Genomic DNA, 27,847 nt, shown 5'->3' with positions numbered 1-27,847 from the left:
TATCCTGCAACTTTACCAGATTCATTGATTAGCTCTAGTAGCTTTCTTGTGGCATCTTTAGGATTCTCTATGTATAGTGTCATGTCATCTGCAAACAGTGACAGTTTTACTTCTTCTTTTCCAATTTGTATTCCTTTTATTTCTTTTTCTTCTCTGACTGCCGTGGCTAGGACTTCCAAAACTATGTTGAAAAATAGTGGCTAGAGTAGACATCCTTCTCTTGTTCCTGTCTTGTTCCTGAAATTCTTTCAGTTTTTCACAGTTGAGAATGATGTTTGCTGTGGGTTTGTCATATATGGACTTTATTATGTTGAGGTAGGTTCCCTCTATGCCCACTTTCTGGAGAAAAATGGGCACAGAGATGCAGAAATACTTTTGCTTTTGAGGTGATCATATGGTTTTTATTCTTCAATTTCTTCATATGGTGTATCACATTGATTGATTTGCATATATTGAAGAATCCTTGCCTCCCTGGGATAAATCCCACTTGATCATGGTGGATGATCCTTTTAATGTGCTGTTGGATTCTGTTTGCTGGTATTTTGTTGAGGATTCTTGCATCTATATTCATCAGTGATATTGGTTGGTAATTTTCTTCTTTTGTAGTATCTTTGTCTCGTTTTGGTACCAGAGTGTTGGTGGCCTCAAAGAATGAGCTTGGGAGTGTTCCTTCCTCTGCAATTTTTTGGAAGAGTTTGAGAAGGATGGGTGTTAGCTCTTCTCTAAATGTTTGATAGAATTCACCTGTGAAGCCATCTGGTCCTGGACTTTTGTTTGTTGGAAGATTTTAAATCACAGTTTCAATTTCATTACTTGTGATTGGTCAGTTCATATTTTCTGTTTCTTCCTGGTTCAGTCTTGGAAGGTTATACATTTCTAAGAATTTGTCCATTTCTTCCAGGTTGTCCATTTTATTGGCATAGAGTTGCTTGTAGTAGTCTCTTAGGATGCTTTTTATTTCTACGGTGCCTGTTGTAACTTCTCCTTTTTCATTTCCTATTTTATTGATTTGAGTCCTCCCCCTCTTTTTCTTGATGAGTCTGGCTAAAGGTTTATCGATTTTGTTTATCTTCTGTAAGAACCAGCTTGTAATTTTATTGCTCTTTGCTATTGTTTTCTTTGTTTCCATTTCATTTATTTCTGCTCTGATCTTTATGATTTCTTTCCTTCTACTAACTTTGGGTTTTGTTTGTTCTTTTTTCTCTAGTTCCTTTAGGTGTAAGGTTAGATTGTTTATTTGAAATTTTTCTAGTTTCTGGAGGTAGGATTGCATTGCTATAAACTTCCCTCTTAGAACTGCTTTTGCTGTATCCCTTAGGTTTTGGATCATCGTGTTTCATTGTCATTTGTCTCTAGGTATTTTTTGATTTCCTCTTTGATTTCTCCAGTGATCCCTTGGTTATTTAGTAACATATTGTTTAGCCTCCATGATTTTGTGTTTTTTTACGGTTTTTTCACTGTAATTTATTTCTAATCTCATCATGTTGTGGTCGGAAAAGATACTTCATATGATTTCAGTTTTCTTAAATTTACTGAGGCCTGATTTGTGACCCAAGATGTGACCTATCCTTGAGAATGTTTCATGTACACTTGAGAGGAAAGTGTAATCTGTTGTTTTCAGATGGAATGTCCTATAAATATCAATTAAATCTATCTGGTCTATTGTGTCATTTAAAGCTTGTGTTTCATTATTAATTTTCTGTCTGGGTGATCTGTCCATTGGTGTAAGTGAAGTTAAAGTCCCCCACTATTATTGTGGTCCTGTCAATTTCCTCTTTTATGGCTGTTAGCATTTGCCTTATGTATTGAGGTGCTCCTGTGTTGGGTACATATATATTTATAATTGTTTTATCTTCTTCTTGGATTGATCATTACGTAGTGTCCTTCCTTGTCTCTTGTAACATTCCTTATTTTAAAGTCTATTTTATCTGATATGAGTATTGCTACTCCAGCTTTCTTTTGATTTCCATTTGCATGGAATATCTTTTTCCATCCCCTCACTTTCAGCCTGTGTGCATCCCTGGGTCTGAAGTGGGTCTCTTATAGACAGCATATATACAGGTCCTGTTTTTGTATCCATTCAGCAAGCCTGTGTCTTTTGGTTGGAGCATTTAATCCATTCACATTTAATGTAATTATCGATATGTATGTTCCTATTACCATTTTCTTAATTGTTTTGGGTTTTTATAGGTCTTTTTCTTCTCTTGTGTTTCCCACTTAGAGAAGGTTCTTTAGCATTTGTTTTAGATCTGGTTTGGTGGTGCTGAATTCTTTTAGCTTTTGCTTATCTGTAAAGCTTTTGATTTCTCTTTCGAATCTGAATGAGATCCTTACCGGGGTGAGTAATCTTGGTTATAGGTTCTTCCCTTTCATCACTTTAAATATATCGTGCCTCTCCCTTCTGGCTTGTAGAATTTCTGCTAAGAAATCAGCTGTTAACCTTATGGGAGTTCCCTTCTATGTTATTTGTCGTTTTTCCCTTGTTAATTTTAATAATTTGTCTTTAATTTTTGCTAGTTTGATTACTATGTGTCTTGGCGTGTTTCTCCTTGGGTTTATCCTCCCTGGTTCTCTGCGCTTCTTGCACTTGAGTGGCTGTTTCCTTTCCCATGTTAGGGAAATTTTCGACTATAATCTCTTCAAATATTTTCTCGGGTCCTTTCTCTCTCTCTTCTCCTTCTGACACCCCTATAATGTGAATGTTGGTGCATTTAATGTTGTCCCAGAGGTCTCTTAGACTGTCCTCATTCCTTTTCACTCTCTTTCCTTTATTCTTTTCCATGGCAGTGAATTCCACCATTCTGTCTTCCAGGTCACTTACCCATTCTTCTGCCTCATTTATTCTGCTATTGGTGGCTATTGATTCCTTCTAGTGTATTTTTCATTGCAGTTATTATATTGTTCATCTCTGTTTGTTTGTTCTTTAATTATTCTAGGTGTTTGTTCTTTAATTCTTCCAGGTCTTTGGTAAACATTTCTTGCATCTTCTCGATCTTTGCCTCCATTCTGTTTCCAAGGTCCTGGATCATCTTCACTAACATTATTCTGAATTCTTTTTTTGAAAGGTTGCCTATCACCACTTCATTTAGTTGTTTTTATGGGGTTTTATCTTGTTCCTTCATCTGGTACATAGTCCTCTGCCTTTTCATTTTATCTGTCTTTCTGTGAATGTGGTTTTTGTTCCACAGGCTGCAGGATTGTAGTTCTTCTTGCTTCTGCTGTGTGCCCTCTGCTCGTGAGGCTATCTAAGAGGCTTGTGCAAGCTTCCTGATGGAAGGGACTGGTGGTGGGTAGAGCTGAGTGTTCCTCTGGTGGGCAGAGCTCAGTAAAACTTTAATCTGCTTTTCTGCTGATGGGTGGGGCTGAGTTCCCTCCCTGTTGGTTGTTTGGCCTGAGGCAATCCAGCACTGGAGGCTACAGGCTCTTTGGTGGAGCAAATGGCGGACTCTGGGAGGGCTCACACCAAGGAGTACTTCCCAGAACTTCTGCTTCCAGTGTCCTTGTCCTCACGGTGAGCCACAGCCACCCCCCACCTCTGCAGGAGACCCTCCAACACTAGCAGGTAGGTCCGGTTCAGTCTCCTATGGGGTCACTGCTCCTTCACCTGGGTCCCGATGCACACACTACTTTGTGTGTGCCCTCCAAGAGTGGAGTCTCTGTTTCCCCCAGTCTTGTCAAAGTCCTGCAATCAAATCCCACTAGCCTTCAAAGTCTGATTCTCTGGGAATGCCTCCTCCCGTTGCCGGACCCCCAGGTTGGGAAGCCTGCCATGGGGCTCAGAACCTTCACTGCAGTGGGTGGACTTCTGTGGTATAAATTGTTCTCCAGTTTGTGAGTCACCCACCCAGCGGTTATGAGATTTGATTTTATTGTGATTGCACCCCTCCTACCATCTCATTGTGGCTTCTCCTTTGTCTTTGGATGTGGGGTATTTTTTTGGTGAGGTCCAGTGTCTTCCTGTCAATGATTGTTCAGCAGTTAGTTATGATTGCAGTGCTCTCTCAAGAAGGAGTGAGTGCATGTCCTTCTTCTCTGCCATCTTGAACCAATCCAGAACCATTGATTTTAAAACATACCAGTATAAGTACCACTCAAAGAGAAAAAAGTACTTCAATTAAACTATAACCCAATGTTTTCTTATTGCTTAGAATTTTTATGTTCTACTTTTTGAAATTGCTCTTGTAGGTTCTTTTTAAATTTATTTTATTGAAGTATAGTTTATTTACAATGTTGTGTTAATTTCTGCTGTACAGCATCTTGTAGGCTTTTTGAGACATGGAAGTGACAACACTATGAAGAGCTATGACCAAGTTCACACACATGGAAGCAGTGATAACTCTTATACCTTCCACCTGGCTGTTGGTAGTTGTAGGATGCCATCAATTTTAAGACACAGCCTGATTTCAGGGATGTTAAAATGTGAAAAGTGTGTACATTAGAACTAGTGAAGTAGGACTCATCAAATTAGTTACCTTCCAGGTGGGTTTAAGAGGAAAGAAGGTTCTTAAGACATAAATATGATTCAACAGGACACATATTGTACTACAGGAGTGTTCAAAACACCTTGGATAAGGACTTGACCGCTGCCCAGGCAAGCACGAAGGTGTTCCAGTCAGGGCACAGGAATGTCTCTGGAGAAGACAGAGGTGAAAAGAAGAGGGAAAACCTCAGAATGAGGAAAAAGAGCTCAAATATGACAAGCTGGGTTAAATGCCCTCCTTCTATGATCCTGGGATCTTATAATTTGGGGCTTCAAGACACAATCACAAGGTTTTCACAGTACATACTGGCACCACCAGTGCCACCACCAGACGTGGAGGGGAGAGCAGCGTCCCTCACCTACTAGGTGCTCAGTATGGTGAGTGAGTGAGTGAATGTGTGAGTGCGTGGGTTAGGTCTGTCTGTGGCAAAGGTAACAGCTGTTCTCTTTTCCCTTGTCACCCTAGAGAAACTTGAGAGTGAGAAGCTGAACGTCGCTGAGGTCACCCAGTCAGAGATTGCCCAGAAGCAAAAGCTGCAGACTGTCCTGGAGAAGATCAATGAAACCCTGAAACTTCCTCCCAGGAGCATCAAGTGGAATGTAGACAGTGAGTTTTGCAAAGGAAATGGGACTGTTACATGACACCTGTGGTTCCTACCGTGGAGTTTCCCCAGGAAGCTGCATCATAAGCTGGGAGGCCCCGGATGGGTGCAAACTCATTTATCTCTGAGCGAGATATGCCTTTCCTTAGAAAGGAAGCTCATCATCCACATCTAAGGAAAGCTGAGAAAAACAGCAAAATGTCAAAATCTAGTGAGCCTTTTCCGTAAAAGGCTGTCTGTAGGAACCTCATGTGAGATTGGTGGAGAAGGAAGCTCCTATTCATTGAGCTACTTCTGAGTCTCAGCACAACCTTTTGAAAAAGCTCCTGTCTCCAGCTTGTTGAAGCTCTGGGAAGTGGAGATGCCCAGTTCAGGCAGCTGAGAAGCGGGGAGCAAGGACTTGGGTCTGTTCCAGTGCCCACGCCCTTCCTCTCACCCCCTTACTGCCCAGAGGGAGCAAAGATATGGCTGAGAGCATAGGCAATGGAATAGGATTTTAAAATTCAGGTTTTCGTGCTAGTATAGCTCAAGGATCTCAGAAAGTATAAACCGTTCATTCTTTTGCTGCCTCAAGGGCCTGGCTAATATGGACTTAATTGAGTCCATATCAGAGTCAACATGGAATCAGCAGATTTGGGTGAATCCAGTAGCAACAACCTGTTTCCCATCGGGAGCCCAAAGTTGTTTTGTTCCTTGTAATAGATAAAAGTATGAATTTAGATTAATGAAATGACTGAGATTGTGTTTCCTGCCTTTAAGCATTAAGGGGTTGAGTATTAGATCTTATTGCATCTGATGTATACAGCTTAAAATGGACATCTTCCCCACCACCACCACCAAAAAAAAACACCTTTCAGACTTGGGAAAGAAAAGGGAATCTTCAGCTTTCCAAGTTAGAGACCCAGCAGCTGCCAATGGCAATCTCTTCAGCAGGTTCCTAACACCCGCCGTTGGAGGCGAGACGCCAAGCACCTCCTTCAGCACAATGACACCTTTGCTTGCACAGCGTGAAAAGCTGCCTCTAGCAGCACGCTGGGAACAGGGCATCCCCTGTGGAGCAGAGGAGACACCTGAGGGCGGGAGGAGGGGAGGCCACGGCTCTGGGCCCTAGATGCTGCCCCGTGTCCCAGGAATGCTAATAGTGTTCAGTGGGGGAGGGGAAAAGGGGCTGATCACTAGTTGGGGAAATGTATCTGCATTCTGGAAGTCCATAATAGTAATAAGCGTTAAAGTCCTCTGATGGTGACCTCTGCTTAATTTTGTTTGATCCTGTTTCCCACTCCCTTGAGTACAGAGCATCTCTATATACCACTCCAAAACAAAACCCCTTTTATCTTTCTTTTTTTTAATTGAAGTATAGTTGATTTACCATCTAATGTGTTAATTTCTGCTGTACAGCAAAGTGACTCAGTTATACATATATACACATTCTTTTAAAAATTCTTTTCTATTATGGTTCATCACAGGATATTGAATATAGTTCCCTGTGCTATACAGTAAGACCTTGTTTCAAAACACCTTTTCATTTATCGTGGAACCCAGTTTGGGAAATAGGAAGAACGGAATTGTTTTATTTTGTTTGTTTTTAGATAACAGAAATTTATTTGCTCAGAGTCCTGGAAACCACAATTATGAGATGAAGGTGTTGGTAGGTTGCTTCCTTCTGAGGGCTGCAAGGGAAGGATCTGTTACAGGCCTCTCTCCTTAGCTCTCAGAGGGCTAATTTCTTGCTGTATTTCTTCACATCATCTTCCTTCTATGCATGTCTCTGTGTCCAAATTTTCCCTTTTTTATAAGGACACTTGTCATATTGGATTAGGGGCTCACCCTACTCCAATATGACCTCATCTTAACTAATCACGTCTGCAATGATTTTACAAATAAGGTCACATTCAGAGGGACTGGAGGTTAGGACTTCAACATATGAATTTGAGGCTGGGGGTCGCATATCAACCCATAACATCTGATTGGTCTCCCACTTACCTCTCCAGCCACACATATACTTCATGCTTTCTCACCTCTCTTCGTCATCCATACACTGGCCTCATTTAAATGGGCCACAATATTCCCACCTTTCTAGAACCATTTCTGGAAGATATTTCCTTGATCTGAAACATTCTTCATCCCATCTTCCCCACCCCCAAACCATTTTGCCTGCCTTAAGAATGGAGTTTTTTGAAGCCACTTCAGAACCATTGTCTTCAGTGGCTTTGAATGATTTGTTTTGGGTTTGCATTCACTTTCATTTCTTATGGGGAAATGTGTAGGAGTAAAATAATCACCTGGATTACCACTCTCATCTGGCTGTTTTCATTTTTTGTAATTACCATCCACATCAATGCATATTTTTTCATATTTTTACTTGATGAAGGTATATACAAACTCACTTTGTCTTAATGTTACATCATACACATCTTCTATATTCACATGTGGTCTTTGTAGTTTTATATATATATATATATATATATATTTTTTTTTTTTTTTTTTTTTTTGCGGTACGCGGGCCTCTCACTGTCGTGGCCTCTCTCGTTGCGGAGCACAGGCTCCGGACGCGCAGGCTCAGCGGCCATGGCTCACGGGCCCAGACGCTCCGTGGCATGTGGGATCCTCCCGGACCGGGGCATGAACCCGTGTCCCCTGCATCGGCAGGCGGACTCTCAACCACTGCGCCACCAGGGAAGCCCTGTAGTTATAATTTTTGATAGCTGCTCTATTTCCTGGGGTAGATATTCCATAGTTAACTTAAACCCTATGCTGACATTGATCCTTTTAGGATGTTTTTCCGCTTATTGCTAATATCAGACAGGGCCAAGTTAAATGTTATGTTGTGACTCCTTTTGCTTCTCTTGAATTACTCTCGTCAGATAGATTTTTAGAACTGAGGGGAATTACTAGGTCAGAGGGAATAATTATCTCAGTGGCCAGCTCCCCGCGATGTCTCAGGGCTTCAGGCAGCAGTGGTTTCTGTGATAAGGAATGCAGCAGGCGCAACTCCAGGGCAGGCTCCGACACCTCCTCTCTTGGTTATCTTCCCTGGCTGTTTCTGGGGACATCATGTCATCTTTCCACTCAGGAAAAGGGTGGCAGGGACAGCTGCTGAGTTCCCAACGTCCTTGATCCAGGGTTTTAGGGAGTTCTTCCTTTTCTATTTTTTTTTATTAGCAACAATAATTTTCATTATTGAAAACTTAGAAAATACAGATCAATTAAAAGAGATTTAAATAACATCTAACATATTTATAGTGCTTGTATGCCTTGTACTAATCTAAATATTTTACATATTTTGAATCTTGCAATCTTCATTCAACCATCTGAGGTAAGAACTTTACTGTCCCCATTTTACAGATGGGAAAGTCAAGGCATAGAGAGGTTAAGAAACAGTGAGTGTAAGCTTCCTAAGAGCAAGGTTTTTTGTCTCTTTACTGCTGTATCCCTAAAACCTGGAAAAGTGACTGGCAATATTAAGCACAATACTATTTGCTAAAGAAGTGTCATTGTCCAATGTCACATGGGGTTGGGGGAAGTGGGGAGTGGTGGAGCCAGGAATGAGACCCAGAGAGTCTGGCTGCAGAGCCTGTGTACTAAGCCCACACATACTGCCCTCATGAGCTGCCTATCAGATATAGGCATTGTCAGCCTTATGGTGTGTTCCTTCAGGTCATGTGTGTGTGTGTGTGTGTGTGTGTGTGTGTAAGAAATAAATATATCAGTAAATGAATAAAATGTGTGTATATACTTATATACAAAGTATATTTTCTTATTTTTACGAAGATGGTATCAACCTGTATATGTTATTTAGAAGATGTATAGCTTTACAGATCATCCTTCTATATGTCACTTTTAATATTCTATGACATAGATTGGGTATATCATAATTTACTTAACTAATGAAAAATTTTAAGATTTTTTCCCATTTTTTCACTAATATCAATACAGCCTGATGAGTTCTTTCTGCTCATAGACATAATTACTTCTTAAGGATGAATACCTAGGAGTGGTAGTTTAGGGCCAAAGAATATGTACATTTTAAGGTCATATCACATATTGTCAAATTGCCTCCCCCCAAATTGTACCAGTTTCTGTTTCTACCACAATTCAAGTTTGGAGGACTGCTTCTAACTCAACAGCTCCTTTGAAATAGTCTCCCAGCACTGGAGTGACCCTCTTGGCACAGTGGCTGCAGGGCCCAGTTTATACAGCAGAGTCTTGGCTTCTCAACCCTGCTGTCATTCTGCATGTTTTCATCCTGACTGGAATGCAGGAGCACAGTGGCCCTGGGTTCTGCCTGGCATCAGGGAGAAGGCTCCCAGGAGATGTGCTGAGAGATGGCAATGATGAGAGTGCCCAGACATGCAAAGGTAGTTAGAAGTTTTCTTAACTGAAAAGATAACATGTTTTTATTCGAAAGAAACATTTGAAACAGGAAAAAAAAATCTTTCAACTATAGCATAACTATTTTTTTTTTTAACTTTCCAAGTCTTGGCCACAAGTACGTTTGTGTGTGTGTGTGTGCGCGCGCACGCGCACATGTTTGTGTATGTATATTTATATGTATATATATACAAATATGTGTATTTATATATGCATAAATCCATGAAAGTATATATTTACATTATTTCTAGTTCTCTTTAACATTATATTATTAATATTTATAGCTACATTGTCTTAATGATTTTCAGCACATGCAAACTATTTCATTATGTGAATGTACCATAATTTATTAAAGCAGTGACTATTAAACCATGCTTGGCCCAACCTAGGGATCTGCAAGGAAAAACTCAGGCATCATTGAGGAGAAGAGAAGCAGCTGTGGGCGGGCTGTAGTTAGGACAAAGGGACCAGAGCAGTTGCACTGTTTTTTATCAGGTTTGCCTAATGGTTTTTAGAACAAAGGATTTCTCTTCTTAATTTTTAAAAATTTGAAAACCACTGGTCAACCATCATCTTTCATTTGGATATATGTGTTTCAGATTTTTTTTAAGGATAATATATTACACAATAATTAACATCTTTTTTTTTCTTTTCCATTATGGTTTATTACAGGATATCAAATATAGTTCCCTGTGCTATACAGCAGGACTTTGTTGTTTATCCATTCTATATATAATAATTTGCATATGCTAATCCAAAACTCCCAATCCATCCCTCCCCCACCCAACCTCCCCCTTGGCAACCACAAGTCTGTTCTCTAAGTCTGTGAGTCTGTTTCTGTTTCGTAGATAAGTTCATTTGTGTCATATTTTAGATACCACATATAAGTAATATTGTATGGTATTCATCTTTCTCTTTCTGACTTCACTTAGTATGACAATCTCTAGGTCCAGCCATGTTGCTGCAAATGGCATTATTTCATTCTTTTTTATGGATGAGTAGTATTCCATTTTGTGTGTGTGTGTGTGTGTGTGTGTATGTACACACACACACACACACACACACACTATATCTTCTTTATCCATTCATCTATTGTTACACATTTAGGTTGTTTCTATGTCTTGACTATTGTATATAGTGCTGCTGTGAATATAGGGGTGCATGTATCTTTTCAAATTATAGTTTTATCCGGATATATGCCCAGGAATGGGATTGCAGGATCATATGGGCACTCCATACTTAGGTTTTTGAGGAACCTCCATACTGTTCTCCATAGTGACAGCACCAATTTACATTCCCACCAACGGTGTAGGAGGGTTCCCTTTTCTCCACACCCTCTCCAGCATTTATTAATTAACATCTTTTTATACGTAGCATGTATGTCTGTGAGAGAGGGATAGAGAAAGAAACTGTGTAATTATTTCTCTTGAAAAAATACCCAGGAGGACAGAGCACTCACTGAAAGAGTCTAACGTCTGTATGGTGCCTACAACAAAGCTCTACTTTGCTTACGAAGACAGTCAAGGTAACATACAGTGTCCCCAGTGTGTGAGAACAACCTTTCTGACCACTGCTTTTCCAGCATTATGTTTTGTCGTTAAAGGGGAGAGGTAGCAAATATTCTTACAACCCTCAGTGACGGGACTGATGCAGTGGCAGTTCTGAACAGAAGAGCAAACCCGGTTTTTGCCTCTGTCCATCATGTCAGTGGGTCAGTCCATGCCAGGTGCCTTTTTTGAGCCTATAACTGTGGGTGATACTTAGTTGGCAAAGCCCAAAAGCCCAGAAGTAAACACTTCTTCTGTAAGCCTATGAGTTAGGAGCCGCTCATCTGCTATTTGATGGTGGCATTGAGCTGCTGTTCATAGTCAGTGGAAAACCTTCTTTGAAGCAGCAGTGATAACAGGAAACTCTAGTGAGTCCCCAAGGGTTGTCTGGATCAGTTCCTTTTCTTGGTGATTTCTCAAAGCTTCTGTTAGAGTGGATTCATTGATCCCAGGGCAGACAGAATGACACCCTAATAATGGGCCCAGTTCATGCTAACTACACAAAATGGACAATTTTTTGCTCTTTCCTTAAATGCTCCCTGTAATGAGAGCCATAACGCTGGTAGGACTGTGAAGGCAGGTAAAGTATCTGGGGACTCTTCCCTTTTATGAAAGAAAGGGGAGAAAGTTGACAGTAATTGCCTAGATGCCAGGTACTTTCTCATAAGTGATAATAGAAAATATCAATCATTCCTAGGCATTGCTATGTACTAGGAGCTTTGCCAACATTATGTCTGGAAATTCTTACTCCCCATATTTCTGCATAGGTACTGTTATCCCCATGTGTGAGGTTGAACAGACTGAGGCTCAGGGAGCTTAAGTGGCCTACCTAAGGTCATATACTCAGTAAATAAATGGTAGAGTTGTCAAGTCAGAACTCAAGCTCCCGTTGGCCAACACTGTGTGTGCCTGTTACATCACAGTCTTTTTCTCCTCTCATCTACTGAGGAAACTACAACTCAGTAGTTGCCCAGCCTTCTCCAGCATAAATGACCTAAATGATCTGGCACACAGCTCAGCTATAGAAGCCACCTGGGTCACGAATATCCCCTCCCAGCTACTGCCCAGAGGGCATTGCCTGCACTGACTATATATGGCACTCAAGAGAGCAACAAAGTCCTTTAGATGTCTCTCATGCCTTCCTCCAGGTGTCTTAAAGCCCTGAACAAAGGGAGGGATCCAGTGTCCTGACTCAGTGTCCATTGATTGAGGGCCTGCTTTGTGTAGAGCCTTGGGACAAGGGTAGTGGTGATAACCTACAGAGTTCACAGTCAGATGGGAAGGGAGAGGGGGTTCAGCAGACATGGTTATCAGCACAGAGTGAACAAGAACATGGGGGTGGCAGAGGGCTGACCTGAACTCAGAATTCAGCTGTTGTCAGGGTCCCAATGGGAACCTTGGATTAGAGTGGAGAAGCACAACTTTGCCGTCCAGCAATAACATGATCTAGGAAGCAGATCCACGGGACCTGGCTGAGAACCGAGGGGTCCCAGCGTGAGGCCCGTGATGACCAAGCGTGTCCCCTGACCCATAGGGGTGGGATGAAAGGGGCATTGGGTGTGGTACTGCCACACTCTGGAGATCTGCGTATATCTGCCGAGAACCTAGAAGAAGATTCTCTAATTTATAAATCATCTTTTATTTCAGCTGTTCACGCCAAGAGCCTGGTAGCCATCTTGCATCTGCTGGTTGCTCTGTCCCAGTATTTCCGGGCACCAATCCGACTCCCAGATCATGTTTCCATCCAAGTGGTTGTGGTTCAGGTAAGTTAGAAACCACTAAAAACATCTGCACCCTTAAAGGGGTGCAGGGGCTAAGCTCCTGTGAGAGCCAAGGCACACTGGGTAGCTCGCTAGAAGGAACGCTGAATGAATGCTGAGTGTGTCTGGGTGTGCCATATGCTGGGAGGCATGTGAGTGAGCTTTCTGATGCATGTGGGCTTATCCCTGATATGTGTGCAAAGGGTGGAAGAGCATGTGCTTCTGTCTGGGACAGGCTTGTGTGGGACGTGTGCCTGGGGTTTACATGCTTTCCTCGGGAGGGTGCCTGTGTAATGTATATCTGAGAGTGTGTTGTATGTATTTGTGAGGTCTTTTTTTTTTTAACATCTTTATTGGGGTATAATTGTTTTACAATGGTGTGTTAGTTTCTGCTTTATAACAAAGTGAATCAGTTATACATATACATATGTTCCCATATCTCTTCCCTCTTGCGTCTCCCTCCCTCCCACCCTCCCTATCCCACCCCTCCAGGCGGTCACAAAGCACCGAGCCGATATCCCTGTGCTATGCGGCTGCTTCCCACTAGCTATCTACCTTACGTTTGTTAGTGTATATATGTCCATGCCTCTCTCTCGCTTTGTCACAGCTCACCCTTCCCCCTCCCCATCCTCAAGTCCGTTCTCCAGTAGGTCTGTGTCTTTATTCCTGTCTTACCCCTAGGTTCTTCATGACATTTTTTTTCTTACATTCCATATATATGTGTTAGCATACGGTATTTGTCTTTCTCCTTCTGACTTACTTCACTCTGTATGACAGACTCTAGGTCTATCCACCTCATTACAAATAGCTCAATTTCGTTTCTTTTTATGGCTGAGTAATATTCCATTGTATATATGTGCCACATCTTCTTTATCCATTCATCCGATGATGGGCACTTAGGTTGTTTCCATCTCCGGGCTATTGTAAATAGAGCTGCAATGAACATTTTGGTACATGACTCTTTTTGAATTATGGTTTTCTCAGGGTATATGCCCAGTAGTGGGATTGCTGGGTCATATGGTATTTTATTTGTAGTTTTTTAAGGAACCTCCATACTGTTCTCCATAGTGGCTGTACCAATTCACATTCCCACCAGCAGTGCAGGTCTGTGTAGTAGGATCGGGAGGCTGTATCCCTGTGTGTGTGTGTGTCCTGCCAGCCAGCGAGAATCTTTTTTTTTTTTTTTTAAATAATGCAGCCTCGTGCTCCAGTGTCTACAGTATGGAGCCCCATAAGTGGGATCATGGGGTCATAAGCCTGTGGATTTTAAATGTTGGTAGAGTTGTCGATTGTTTGGGCTGCCTTGTTTATTTATTTATTTATTTATGGCTGCACTGGGTCTTCATTGCTGCACGTGGGCTTTCTCTAGTTGTGGTGAGCGGGGGCTACTCTTCACTGCAGTGCATGGGCTTCTCATTGCAGTGGCTTCTCTTTCTGCAGAGCACGGGCTCTAGAGCGCAGGCTCAGTAGTTGTGGTGCACAGGCTTATTTGCTCCGTGGCATGTGGGATCTTCCCGGACCAGGGCTCAAACCCATGTCCCCTGCACTGGTAGGCGGATTCTTAACCACTGCGCCACCAGGGAAGCCCAAGAATCATTTTTTGGTTAAACAAACAATGCACAGTTATTGAGAAGAGGCAAGTATCTGTGCATGTGTACGTGTGTGTATTTGAGAGAGACCCTGACAGGCCATGCCTGTGTTGAGGGCACTGCCGATTTTCACCTGCCCAGAGAAGCACAGCTGGTATCTCAAGTCATTTTTTCCAGATTGTTGGATGGAATTTCCATTCACACATGGCTGTGTGATTTCCACAATGAGGGGATGCTCTCTCCCTGTGACTATCTCATTCTGCTCCTAACCCCATTAGATACTCAAATTCAATTTTATTTTCCAACTTTACGCCCGTGAGCAAAAGGTCGTCATTTTGTTGGCTTCTGTTCTTTTCCAAATAAACATGCTACAAGGGAGAACGTCCCTTATGAGCAGCTCCCTGGCTATCCAAGGTTATCCAGGGTTCTGTCTGGCAACTCTGCCATCCCTTGGTGAGGAAGAGCCTGGAGGGCAGGTAGGCTTTGCCTGAGAGGTGAGGTGAGGCCAGGCCAGCTTCCAGGACAGAAGGGCTGAGCTTTCAGGGATCAGAAGTGAATGGGGGAGGGGAGGAGGACATGGGGGCGCTGCTCAGCCAGTGACCTAATGAAAAAGTATTTCTTCCAGCACCTTCTGGGTACTTAACTTGCTAAACGTCAAGGGGGTATAATAGAAAGACGACACCTTGGCCCTGCCTTCCCGGAGACAGGACTATACATAAGCAGCAGAGAGGGCTATCAGAAGCCCCTTGTCAATGCAAACGCGTGTGGTTCCGACACTAAGTGCCGCTGACTGAAAGAGACTAATTGGCTTCATTTTTTGGGCTGTCAACCATGTCAGGCGTGGAGCTAAGCATTTTATGAATATGTGCCAGCCCAGAGCATCCTGGTACATGCATCTTCCTAGTGAATCCAGGCCATCTCTATTGTGTCATTTTTTAACAATCAATAAAGTGTGAATCCATTTCATTATATTTTTTAAAACTATGATTCAGGATTTGCGAGGGTTGGGGGAGAAACAGTGGTCACTGGAAGCCCATGTCTCATGCCTTATTTTGAGCTCAATTATAGGCCATCAGAAGGCTGTTGCTGGTTTAATTTCTACTGCAGGCAGTTTTGTTAGTGTGAGGGAGAAAGGAGGAGGCATTACATAAAATGGCATCAAGGTATGTCAGGGTTTATGGGGTGTTTTGCGTTATCAAGTTAAACAGGCACAGAAGCAAGACTCAGAATTGGCTGTAAGACACTGACTGAACTACAGAGAGAGTTCTTTAGGGAACAGTGGATCGAAATGAATCAGGACGCTGTGTGAGCTGTCATTGAACCCAGATTTCTTTTCCATTCTGTGTACCAGCATTTAATTCTGCATGTAGTTGAAGATGAGGTTTGATGTCTGTGAACAGCCTCGCAAGACAAGGACACAGATTCCATTAGCCCTGTGTGAAAATTTTACATATGTTGAAGCTGAATTTGGAAAACGTCCTGGTTTATCCACACTAGATCTTTTTTCAATGGTATTTTAATGTTTTTCTTCCTTTTTTGCTTTGATAGTTCATTCTTCTTAATCTAATCCAGATACACTCATGGTCTTTATCCAGCTCTACCTTTCCTTCTGTAAAAGTATTTTGCAAGGACGCTAGTTTCTGTGGCTATTGGGAATGTGAAGAAAAGGTTGTGGAAGTTCGGGCAGGAGGGTCGAGAAGGCAGATTTCAGCTGAAACACTAATGCTTGGAGGATCCCTCTTGACACATCTCAGTCTTTGTGGAAGATGGATTTGCTCTGACAGCCTCTTGCCCTGCCCAGACTGCCTTCCAAGCGTCTGGTAACTGATTGTGTAGGAACGTGATAAATGCATCTCCCTCCTCACCCCCATCAGAAGGTCTTCCTGAACGCCAGCACTCCTTCATCGGTTCCCACGCCCACACAGTGAGGTTTAAACTCCAAACCAGCACTCAACTGACCAAGGGCAGCCACTGTCCCTCCAAATGGCCTCCTGAACACGCCTGTGCTCTCCTATGCTGCCTTTTTGCTCCGGCCATTCCTCCCACTGAAGAGGTCTCTCCTCTGTGTCCAGCCAAATCCTAGCTGTCCGTTAAGTTCCAGCTCAAGAACCCCTCCCCCTGGAAGGTTTCCCTGACCCTCTCAGCTGAAAGTACTTGTTCCTGTCCTGCCCTCAGCACTTCCTCTCTGCAAGGGGCCACCATGTAATTAATTATCCATGACACATTTGAGAGGGAAAGGGGATCCTACTCTAATCATTGAGCTGGGACCAGGAGGACTGTCTGGGGAAAACTGTTCTTGCATACCTGTTCATCTACGCCATTCTACTCTAAGTTCCTTAAGGTCCAAAACTATGTCATATGTTCCACAGTGTTTGCTAAGTCCAACACAGTGGCTTGTACAGAGAAGGCACTGATTAATGAAACAGAGAAGAAAGAGAATGAATTGATGGGAAGGGGTAGACAGATGATGGATGCATGCATGGGCAGATGGGTGGGTGGATGGATGGATGGGTGGGTGGGTGGATGGATGGCACTTTGGGTGGGTGGATGGGTGGGTGGATGGACCTCCAAAGTGCCTACGCTTTTCTCAGAGAGTAAGCTAGTCACCCAAGGACTGTTCTACTTACTTAAAAGCTCCTCTAGTTAAACGTTTTTTGAAAACTCTCCCTCTGAATTCTCCAAGTTGACCTCAGTTCTTCCACCCCAGCCGCCCCAGTTAAATGTGTTTCTCCGCTTCCCTCCGTGGCCCCAGCTGGAGGGCAGACACACCCTGGCCCTCATTTCCATTTGGTTTACTGTGGATTTCTCCAGGAGGCAAACAGTGTGCTTCCAGCAGAATGTCTTCCAATAAAGAAAGCAAAGATTCACCATCCAAGAAACAGCCGACTTGTTTGGAATAAACACTAATTGCACTTAAGTATGAATGGTACAGTCCAGTCCCAGGAAAGCAGGAGCCTCATTTCACTTCTAGCAGTATCTCGTCTCTGGATTCATTTCTTAAACGCCAGTAACTTTCTAAGTATCAGGAATGCTAATCAGTTTTTTGTATTTTTCTAATGCATATTTCTCTCTCTTCCTCCCAACCCTCTCCCCACCCCCGTTTTCAGAAACGAGAAGGAATCCTCCAGTCTCGGCAAATCCAAGAGGAAATAACTGGTAACACAGAGTATGTCAACAGCATTGTTGCCAGCGATTCTGTAATGGAACACAGATGTTTCTCCGAAATTCATCCATTTGCTGATATTTAGTTTTCATTTATTGGGATTGCAAGAGGGATTAGACTTCAGCCAATGATTATAGTTTAGCCTTTTCCGTGCATTCAAAACATGCCTCTCAATGCTTAAGGTACAAACTTGGGTGGGGAAGTGGGGAGAGGGAATTAACCGTGATTGAAAAATTCTAATTTTGTGGCACTCCAGGAAAGAGTGTGCCCGAAAAAGCCAACCAGCATGAAATCATCATGCCATAAACATGGGGTTGAATTTAAATTGTTAACCTTCAAAAGGACATTTTTCTTCCTTTTCTGAATCTGATTTATATGGTCACATGCCATGACCCAGAAAGCCCCTCTCTACCTTAGGGTGGTGGATTGTTTGGGGTTTCTTTTTTGGTTTGTTTTTTTTCATTTACATTAAGAAATTGGAATATCAGAACATGTAAGAGTTTTGTCATGGGAAAGAGAAGTTTTGTTCTCAAGCAGAAAGAGCAGGGCGGTCGGTGTGCGTGGGTCTGAGATCCCTGGGCAGGCTTGAGCCCTGGCCGCACGCAAAACCGGGCAAAATTTGTTCGTATCATCTCCTGCTCCCCTAACTCTCCTCTATATTCCTTTGAACAAGAAGAGCAAGTGGAAAGAGCAGGGGCACATGAAGCAATGATTACACCTTCTAAAACCCCACACCCCAAAGGTGGAGGAGGAAACTGTCCTTGGTCTACCTGGCTTGAACTCCACGTTCATCATTCTTCCCAGTACACTACCCACAAGTCATTGTTTAATAGGTGACAGATGTATAGTTGGAATAAACCAACATAATAAGAACCAAAAACGTATTGAGAAAAAAATGTATTGAGCATTTAGTATATAGTAGAAATTATGCTAAAATCTTTCTATATATTAAATCATTTAATGCTCACAACATCTGATTGAGTTGTTTACCATTTTATCCTCATTTTAAGGATAAGTGACCTGAAACCCAGAGAGGTTCGGTAGCTTGCCCAAAGTCACACAGCAAGCAAATGGCTTTGTAAGATTTAAAACTAAGTAGTCTGACCCTAATGCTTGTGCTCCTAATACTTTGCTGCTTCACTGTATGAGTATGGTTCCAACTCCTGCCCTGTTTGAGAAAACCTATTCTAGGTCAATGGCAGGTGCAGCTTGGGTGGGTATCACAGGATGGACAGGAGAGAGCCCAATCTGACCTCCCCAAGCTGATGCCCTCAGCAACTTGGGCAGTGAAATGCCACATTGGGATGGTACCTGAGCTCTGCTCCTAAAACATGGTTGGGAATCCTGAATCTCTGAGTCCAATATTCTTTCTCAACTGTAAGCAATAATGTGAGTTTATTTAAGGCAAGAAATAATCCTTTATGCATCACTTATACCAGGCTTTATGCAAACACCAGTAAATCTATAAAGCAGAGGGGAAAATAGGTGGTAATGTGGTAAAGACCACCCATAGCTGGAGACTTAGTGCAGAATAAAATGCCAAGGAAGGAAGCTTTGGGGATCTGCCACCAAGGGTGCGGAGAGAAAAGTCACGCTGCTTTCTTTCTCCTTTTCCCGCAGGGCTCTTTCTGGAAGGCATGGTGAGTTGCATAAGAGTGTCCTCTGTCACTGCTGACTGCCAATGGGGTCTAGTTAATTCTGTAGCAGCTGGGAAGAACAGGCACTCAGCTTGATTCCTGCATGTGTGTCTGTGCCAACCTGGTGACGGGGCCAGTCGGTAGGGAGGGTCAGCGCACTGGAGGGAAGAGGAAAAGTAACTACAGCTGCAGTCCTCTTGCAAGTAACAAGACCACTGACCCTGCTGGGCTTCTGGATGGGTCCTGGGCATTTGCAGGGAAGTCTTGCTCTAAGCATATTGTGGAAGTAAAGCAAGAGGTGTACGTATGCGCTGGGGACCGTACCCTCTCCCCACTCTGTCCAGCCCTTGTAGAAGGTGCCTTTTTCCTCATCACACCTCCTACCTCTCTGGTTTCCCAGAACTTTGGGTGTGTTTATAAGGTCTGTGAATGTCCAAGATCACAATCACCATTCTGGCCATCTCAGATTTACTCATCAAGAGTAGGAGAGTCTGGTGGCGCAGTGGTTGAGAGTCCGCCTGCCGATGCAGGGGACGCGGGTTTGTGCCCCGGTCCGGGAAGATCCCTCATGCCGCAGAGCGGCTGGGCCCGTGAGCCATGGCCGCTGAGCCTGTGCGTCCAGAGCCTGCGCTCCGCAGCGGGAGAGGCCACAGCAGTGAGAGGCCCGCGTACCACAAAAAAAAAAAAAAAAAAAAAAAAGAGTAGGAAAGGCAGCCCAGGACCACGAACCCTCCCAGCCCCAGTTCCTCTTGGAGATTTCTCATTCCCAGTCACAGATCCCTCCACTATTTCACCTCTCAGATCAGAGGACCAGGGGGGCTATAGCAAGGAAAATCCCTGCAGGGAGAATGGCTTCGCTATTTTCTATGATTCTGTATTTACTGTGGATAATATATTGAAATATTCCAATCATTCTAATAATAACTCAGATCAGCAGATACTTCAGAGTTTACAGAGAATGTACTTTCTTGTCTTTCATCCTCATAACCCACCTAGGAGAGGTTCATGCTCAGTGGGCCTTTTTTCTATTATTATTTTTGGCTGCGTTTTGGCATGCAGGATGCTAGTTCCCTGACCAGGAATCGAACCTGTGCCCTCCGCAATGGAAGCGCAGGGTGTTAACCACTGGCCTGCCAGGGAAGTACCCAGTGGGCATTTTATGGAAGAGGAAAGTGAGGCTAAAAGGATTGAAGTGACCTGATCCCTCAAGAGGGGGAGCTCCCCTTCTAGGGCTCTGTAGCTCCCAATCCGCTTATCTGCCCTCTGCCAGGAAGTATGTCTTGGGCAAGTTGGTTTTGAAAATTAGGGAGTGATTTGATATTTGGATGACATTCTGCTTCCAAAAAGCTTCAGAAACACTTTAGAATCATGACTAAATCATGATATCAAAGAATACAAATAGTAAAGAGAAATGATTGGCTCCAAGTCAGACTGCCTGCCAGAGCTCCTGAACCCCAGCTCAAAGAGGGCTGATGTCGAGGGTGGATACACACACACCTACATCTACGCAGAGAGAAAAAGGCCCCTAAGATAAGAATCAACCCCGAATCCCTGCCCAAACCAGTTTCCCAGCACAGTCTCATACCCCAAAGAATTCCCACCTGGAGCTGACCATGTGGCCTGTAGAGGCGCGTGGCTGGGACCTGGGTTGGCATCAGCTCTGGGCCCTACTTTACATTTTCCTCTTTTTTCAGAACGTGATGCCTTTGACACCTTGTTTGACCACGCACCAGACAAGCTGAACGTGGTGAAAAAGGTGGGAAAGAGGTGCCTGAGAGGGAAGGAGGGAGGGAGGGAGGGGGAGAGGGAGGGAGGGAGGGGAGCGAGATGTAGGAAAACATTAGAAAAACCCACCCCCTGCAGTTTGCAAGCTTCCCGAAACTGGTGTCATCACCAGACCACCACAAACACAGAGCTTTCCTGCTTGATGTCCGTTTTACCTGTCTTGTTTTCACTGGATGCCTTACCCAGTCCCTTTCTTCTCCCATTGGGATGACAGCATCTCTTGGGGGTTTCTGAGGCTACGGTCCTGTGTCTCCACCCCCACACTGAACCCCGCCATCCCTGCTCCTCACACAGACCTCCCTCTGTCTCCCTGGCACCGGTACCTGCACCTAGGGGGACTGGAAGGAGGGACCCAAGGCGGTCATTTCTCCTCTGGCCCCCTGAGCCCGGCTAGGACACTCCACCTGTCACTCTGCCCTCTTAGCACTCCCTGCTCCTTGCACAGTTCTGGACCTGGCTATTGGAATCGCACAGTGCATGGGACTGCCAGTCCTGGGGGCCATCCTTCCCTGTGGACTCAAGGAGTTTCGCAAGAGTCTTATAGGCTGCTCAGCCTCACTCCGCTCGGCACAGGGATCCCGGGCCCGAGATCTTGGCTGGGTCTCGTCCTGTGTCATCATGGTTGAGTCACAGGGGCGGCCTCCAGGGTGAGAGTCTTCATCTCAATGTCTGGCTTGTGCTTTTCTTCTAGACGCTCATTACTTTCGTGAACAAGCACCTGAATAAATTGAACCTGGAGGTCACGGAACTGGAAACCCAGGTGGGTGACGGCCCCGTGTGCAGGGTGGGAGACAAGGCCCCGCTGGACAGCCACTGTTCCCAGTGCCCTAGCCACATTGCCAGGAGGGCTTTCCACCCTGATCCTGGAGCCTTTCCGGGGAAGGGAGAGGGGATTCTCTCTCTCTTCACTCAGAGGGGTGAACTGCATGGAATTTCTCTGAATTCTTTCCAGTATTTTATTTTGAAAAGTTGCAAGAATATTATCATAAATCCCCATGTACTCTTCACACACATATACCAATTGTTAACATTTGGCCATATTTGGTTTTTTTTCTCTCTCGCCACCCCTAAATACCTCAGAATCACAATATAGTAATCAAATTCAGGCAGTTTGAACATCAGTACAATATGTTAATCTATTTAGGTTGAACCATATGAAATCACTGATATGTGACTACTCTTGACCGTGTCACATGGTTCAGAGAAATACAGTTGTCCTCATATTCTCACCTGATGCATTTAGTTGTCACGTCTCTTTAGTTTCTTTTTAATAGAGAACAAATCCTCAGCCTCTCTTTGCATAACATCGACATTTTTGAAGAGTGTGGGCCATTTAGTTCATAGAATGCCTCTGTTTTTCTCCCTCATGATTAGAACCAGGTTATGCAATGTTCAGGAACAGTACCATGGAGGCAATGCTGTGTTCTTCTCAGGCCATTTTTTTTTTTAAATATATATATATTTTTGGATGCGTTGGGTCTTCCTTGCGGTGCACGGGCTTCTCACTGCGGTGGCTTCTCTTGTTACGGAACACAGGCTCTAGGCGCGTGGGCTTCAGTAGTTGTGGCTCACGGGCTCTAGAGCTCAGGCTCAGTAGTTGTGGCACATGGGCTTAGTTGCTCCACGGCATGTGGCATCTTCCCAGACCAGGGATCGAACCCGTGTCCCTTGCATTTTCAGGCGGATTCTTAACCACTGCGCTACCAGGGAAGTCCCTTCTCAGGCACTTTTCTCCATCAGTTCTGTTCCTGGTGGTGGTAACTTTGACCACTTGGCTAAGTGGGCATCCCCCAGATTTCCCTACTGTAAAGCTCCTCCCCCCTACCCCCTGCTTTATAATTAATAACTAATCTTTATTAGGTATAATCTTTATACCGTGTAATGTATCCTGTTTCCCAACCTCTTTTCATTCGCAATGAACTTCTGAAGTGTGGTTTTCTTTTGAACACAGGGGCACCTCCTATTATTTTTAAAGGCAATGCCCAGGTCTGTGACTGAGATCTGCCTGGGTGTGTCTGGCCTCTGGAGGCAGCTTCATATGCTCTTCAGGAGATAGGGAACATGCTGCAGAAGCAATGATTCCTGGAGAGGGCTGGAATGAGCTCTCCCTTCCCCATGGGCAGGGGAGGGGTCTCTGCCGAGCATATCTGGTGTCTATCTGCGAGTTTTACCACCAAGTCATTGGAACCAGCAGTCAGGGGTGGCAGCAGTCTAGGTCAGTGGTACTCACAGCTGTGACTAACCCTGACCCTAACCCAGGGTGCTCCCCTGAGTTGACAGATTAGTTTCTTTCATTCTCAACCCATTCCAGCCACAGCCAGAATTAGGCCTAGTTAACTAGTTCCATGGGCGGGCCGTGATGTTGACACGGTTGCTGGGGTCTATTTCCCATTGTCCACCCTGGGGTGGCCTGGGATGAGTCATGCTCAGGCGCTACCAGCCAGATGGATGGAAACAGGGAGGAGGCTGCTTCTAGGTCAAGTTCATACTCCAGGTTGTTTGCCCATAACCAAGGTTGAGTCACAGGCCCACCAGTCAGTCACCCAGCAGAGCTCAGACACGGGGCCCAGCCCAGACAGAATACTAATTCCGTCTAGGACTTTTAAAGTTTCCCAAGATGATTCCAAGAACTTTGACCTCTTGTGAACTCTAGTAACTGTTGTTTAGACAAATATTTGATGGCCCTGCCTCCTTTGCAAGGTTCTAGAATAGCAGATATGCACCTGACCTCTGTAACTTTGCTCAGGCCATTCTCCATACCCAGAACACCTACTCCTTTCAAATCTCCCTCATCCCACAGGCGCCGGGACCAGCTCTAAGCCTCTTGCCATGGCCCGAGCACACGGTTGTGCTTTATCAACAAGAGCCAGTACATTGTGTCTGACTGCTTTGTTTTTTTCCTGGATAGAAATAGCAGTAGTTAGTATGTGTTAAGTGTTGCCTACACACCAAGCAGTGTTCTAGGCACCTTACACATACTTACTGGTTTAGGCCGCATGATAACCCTATGAATTAGGTACTATATTATTATTGTCCCCATTTTACAGGTGAGAAAAATGAGGCACAGAGAAGCTCTGTAACTTGCTCAAGTCACTCAGTTAATAAGTGGTAGAGCTAGAGGCCAGCTCCAGAGCACACGTTCCTAACAGCTATACTATGCTGCCTCTCAAGCAGTAATAAGGCGAGGGTGAGAGGGGAGGATGCCCAGGCCGGTATGACACTAGATCTTTCCCTGTTCATAAAGAAGAAGTAGCCCTAGTAGCCTCATGCCGTTGGCCTTGGACATCCCCTTTCCCTCCTCCCTCTGCCCTCCCTAGCTAACTCCAGCTCATCCCTCATGTCTCCACCCAGGCAGCGCCTGCTCCAGAAGCCTTCCCTGTTGCCTTCAGTGGGATGAGTGACCTTCGTCAGTCTCATGCAGGCCAGCATGCTTCCCTCCATCAGAGCAGCGGCTGCATTTCCTCCACAACAGTCTCGCCACTGTACCATGAGTTCCTCCAGGGCAGGGGCCACACCTGACCCACCTCTGTGGTCCCTGTGCCAGATCAGGGCTTGGTACATAGTCGGTACTCAATAAATACTGGACCAATTGAGATCAGGACCATGGGCTTGTGGCTTCGTGCTGGACCAGCCAGACATGGGGCAGGCCTGCTGCAGAGCAGACCTTCCTGCCTTGGGTTACTGCCCCTCACCCACTGCCAGCAGCCTGCCTGGGGATATAGCCTTTGCGGGGGTCAACACGGAAGCTGATGTGCCCCTGGAAGGGCCTGGGCTGGGGCGCTCAGGGGCCCAGTGCCCTCACCTGTCTCTCTCCCTCCAGTTTGCAGATGGGGTGTACCTGGTGCTGCTCATGGGGCTCCTGGAGGGCTACTTCGTGCCCCTGCACAGCTTCTTCCTGACCCCGGACAGCTTTGAACAGAAGGTTAGGGGAGGTGACATCACGGGAGGCCCGAGCCCACATGCCCGACCCATCTGCCCACGCCTCTGCTGAGGCCATCTGGGGAAAAGGCGGCGGCTTCCCCTCTGCCCAGAGTCTTCAGTGGTTGGATGGGGGGCTCATTGTGACGTACAGCTGAGCTGGGACACAGCTACCTACAGGCCACTGAGCATCCTGAACAGCTTTCCCTCTCCTGCACCTTGGTCCCCTAGCCGTATGCTCCTGCCTGGGGCCACAGCCCAGCCTCATCTCTCCCCAGAGGCGACAGGTGGCTGCAAGGCTGGTCAGACCTGAGGCCGGCACTTAGCCGATTTCTGATGCCTCTCACAGGCTGCCCCAGCCCACCTGCTAGACAAGGGGCATTTGGTCCCAAGCAGAAACCCTTCTCTGCCTCTTGAACATGTCTTGCTGTCTGATCCTTTCAACTGTGGGCACTTATGTCCCTGAGTTTACAGTCCTGGCAGTGACACAAGAACACAGTAAGACAGGGAGAGGATTCTTAACTCCTCTGGGAGTGCTTCACCAACAGCAGGCTGGGCCTGCCTCACACTCCTCATGGCCAGCCCAGTTTGGCAGCCTCATTTTAGCTCAGCCCCTGCCCCGCTGGCTACAGTGCTGGTTCCTTCACTTTCCAGGGGCAGGTCACAGGGAGCCCCAAGGGTCCAGGAATGAGTGCGCAGCACCTCATGCACTGCCTTTCTCTCTCCAGGTCTTGAACGTCTCCTTTGCCTTTGAGCTCATGCAAGACGGAGGATTGGAAAAGCCAAAACCACGGCCAGAAGGTACTTTGCTCTTGCCTGGGTTGGTGACAATAGGCAAGACCCTCCCCTGCACACAGGTTTTCAGGGCACAGAGCAAGGCTCATGTCTGATACCAGAGGGAAGACTATCTTTTCTGAAGCCTGCTTTGCCATTTGCAGGGGAAGGTGGGACAGGGTGCAGCTGCTTAGTCCTGGGCATCCTTTGCTAGCTGCAGATCGCACAGCCTCAGGGAAAAAAAGCAGAACCTGAAATCCCACACATGGGGTCATAGGGATAAGGGCCCATGCAGACGTGTCACAGAGCGGAGGTGCTGCTGCAAGAACTGTCCTGGCCTGGTTTCCAGGTTCTTCTGTGCCTGGACAGGATGCTGACCTGCCCAAGAACTATCTCCCAGGTAGGCAGGGAGAAGATACAGGGGTCATCACAGGCAGCTGTACTCGGAGAGTAATTCCCTTTTCTGCCCTTTGCTTGCTCCAGCTCTGCCCAAGGACAAGGTTTGATTTGTCAGGTTTAGGTTGCAAATGTTAAGGCTGAAAAAATACAAAAGGAGCAAAATGCTCCAGCAGCCCTCCCATGCTTGCGCTTGAAGCAATGTGTGCATTTGTAGGGGAAGATGGTAAGACTTGGTTTAAACTGGAAGGACCAGGTAGGGCTTTTGTATTTATTTTTCTTTTTTCTTTTATATTGAAGTCTAGTTGATTAACAACGTTGTGTTAGTTTCAGGTGTACAGCAAAGTGATTCTGTTATACATATACATGTATCTATTCTTTTTCAAATTCTTTTCCCATTTAGGTTATTACAGAATATTGAGCAGAGTTCCCTATGCTATACAGTAGGTCCTTGTTTGGTATCTATTTTAAACATAGCAGTGTGTACATGTCAATCCCAATCTCCCAATCTATCCCTTCCCTCCACCCTTCCCCCTGGTAACCGTAAGTTCATTCTCTAAGTCTGTGGGTCTGTTTCTGTTTTGTAAATAAGTTCATTTGTATAATTTTTTTTTAGATTCCACATATAAGCGATGTCATATGATATTTGTCTTTCTCTGTCTGACTTACTTCACTTAGTATAGTCTCCAGGTCCATCCATGTTGCTGCAAATGGCATTATTTCATTCTTTCTAATGGCTGAGTAATATCCGACTGTATATATGTACCACATCTTCTTTATCCATTCATCTGTCGATGGACATTTAGGTTGCTTCCAGGTCTTGGCTATTGTAAACAGTGCTGCAGTGAACACTGGGGTGCATGTATCCTTTCGAACCATGTTTTTCTCCAGATATATGCCCAGGAGTGGGATTGCTGGATCATATGGTAGCACTATTTTTAGTTTCTTAAGGAACCTCTGTTTCTTAAGGAACACTGTTCTCCACAGTGTCTGTACCAAGTTACATTCCCACCAACAGTGTAGGAGGGTTCCCTTTTCTCCACACCCTCTCCAGCATTTATTGTTTGTAGACTTTTTGATGACAGTCATTCTGACTGGTATGAGGTGATATCTCATTGTAGTTTTGATTTGCATTTCTCTAATAATTAGCGATATTGAGCATCTTTTCATGTGCCTCTTGGCCATCTGTATGTCTTCTTTGTAGAAATGTCTATTTAGGTCTTCTGCCCATGTTTTGATTGTGTTTGTTTGTTTTTTGATATTGAACCTCATGAGCTATTTATAAATTTTAGAGATTAATCCCTTGTTGGTCACATCATTTGCAAATGTTTCCTCCCATTCTTTGTCTTTTCTTTGTCTTTTCGTTTTGCTTATAGTTTCTGTTTCTGTGCAAAAGCTTTTGAGTTTAGCTAGGTCCCATTTGTTTATTTTTGTTTTTATTTCCATTACTCTAGGAGACGGATCAAAAAATATATTGCTGAGATTTATGTCAAAGAGCATTCTGCCTATATTTTCCTCTAAGAGTTTTATAATATCCAGTCTTAAATTTAGATCTTTAGTCCATTTTGAGTTTATTTTTGTGTATGGTGTTAAGGAATGGTCTCATTTCATTTTTTTACATGTAGCTGTCCAGTTTTCCCAGCATCATTTATTGAAGAGATTGTCTTTTCTCCATTGTATAGTCTTGCCTCCTTTGTCATAGATTAATTAACCATAGGTGCATGGGTTTATTTCTGGGCTTTCTATCCTGTTCCATTGATCTATATGTCTGTTTTTGTGTCAGTACCCCACTGTTTTGATGACTGTAGCTTTGTAGTAATAGTCT

General features: G+C 44.6%; 1 protein-coding gene across 2 annotated transcripts in view; it reads left to right on the top strand.

Annotated features, from left to right (window-relative positions):
* PARVA (parvin alpha) overlaps positions 1–27,847 on the top strand; it is a 182,155-nt gene that overhangs the window by 128,777 nt on the left and 25,531 nt on the right. The window contains exons 6-13 of one of the 2 annotated variants that reach the window (XM_067749882.1): positions 4,947–5,087; positions 12,648–12,763; positions 17,457–17,515; positions 19,133–19,152; positions 20,844–20,905; positions 21,626–21,694; positions 24,755–24,856; positions 25,581–25,653. In XM_067749882.1, coding sequence (XP_067605983.1) covers positions 4,947–5,087; positions 12,648–12,763; positions 17,457–17,515; positions 19,133–19,152; positions 20,844–20,905; positions 21,626–21,694; positions 24,755–24,856; positions 25,581–25,653 — 642 coding nt within the window. Of the gene's footprint in view, positions 1–4,946; positions 5,088–12,647; positions 12,764–17,456; positions 17,516–19,132; positions 19,153–20,843; positions 20,906–21,625; positions 21,695–24,285; positions 24,469–24,754; positions 24,857–25,580; positions 25,654–27,847 lie in introns of those variants that run through there. The other variant, XM_067749883.1, reaches the window with a different exon arrangement.

This window comes from Pseudorca crassidens, chromosome 9 (genome assembly GCF_039906515.1).
Source record: "Pseudorca crassidens isolate mPseCra1 chromosome 9, mPseCra1.hap1, whole genome shotgun sequence".
In the NCBI taxonomy this organism is placed as follows: Eukaryota; Metazoa; Chordata; class Mammalia; order Artiodactyla; family Delphinidae; genus Pseudorca; species Pseudorca crassidens.
This window is presented reverse-complemented; position numbering and strand designations above follow the sequence as displayed.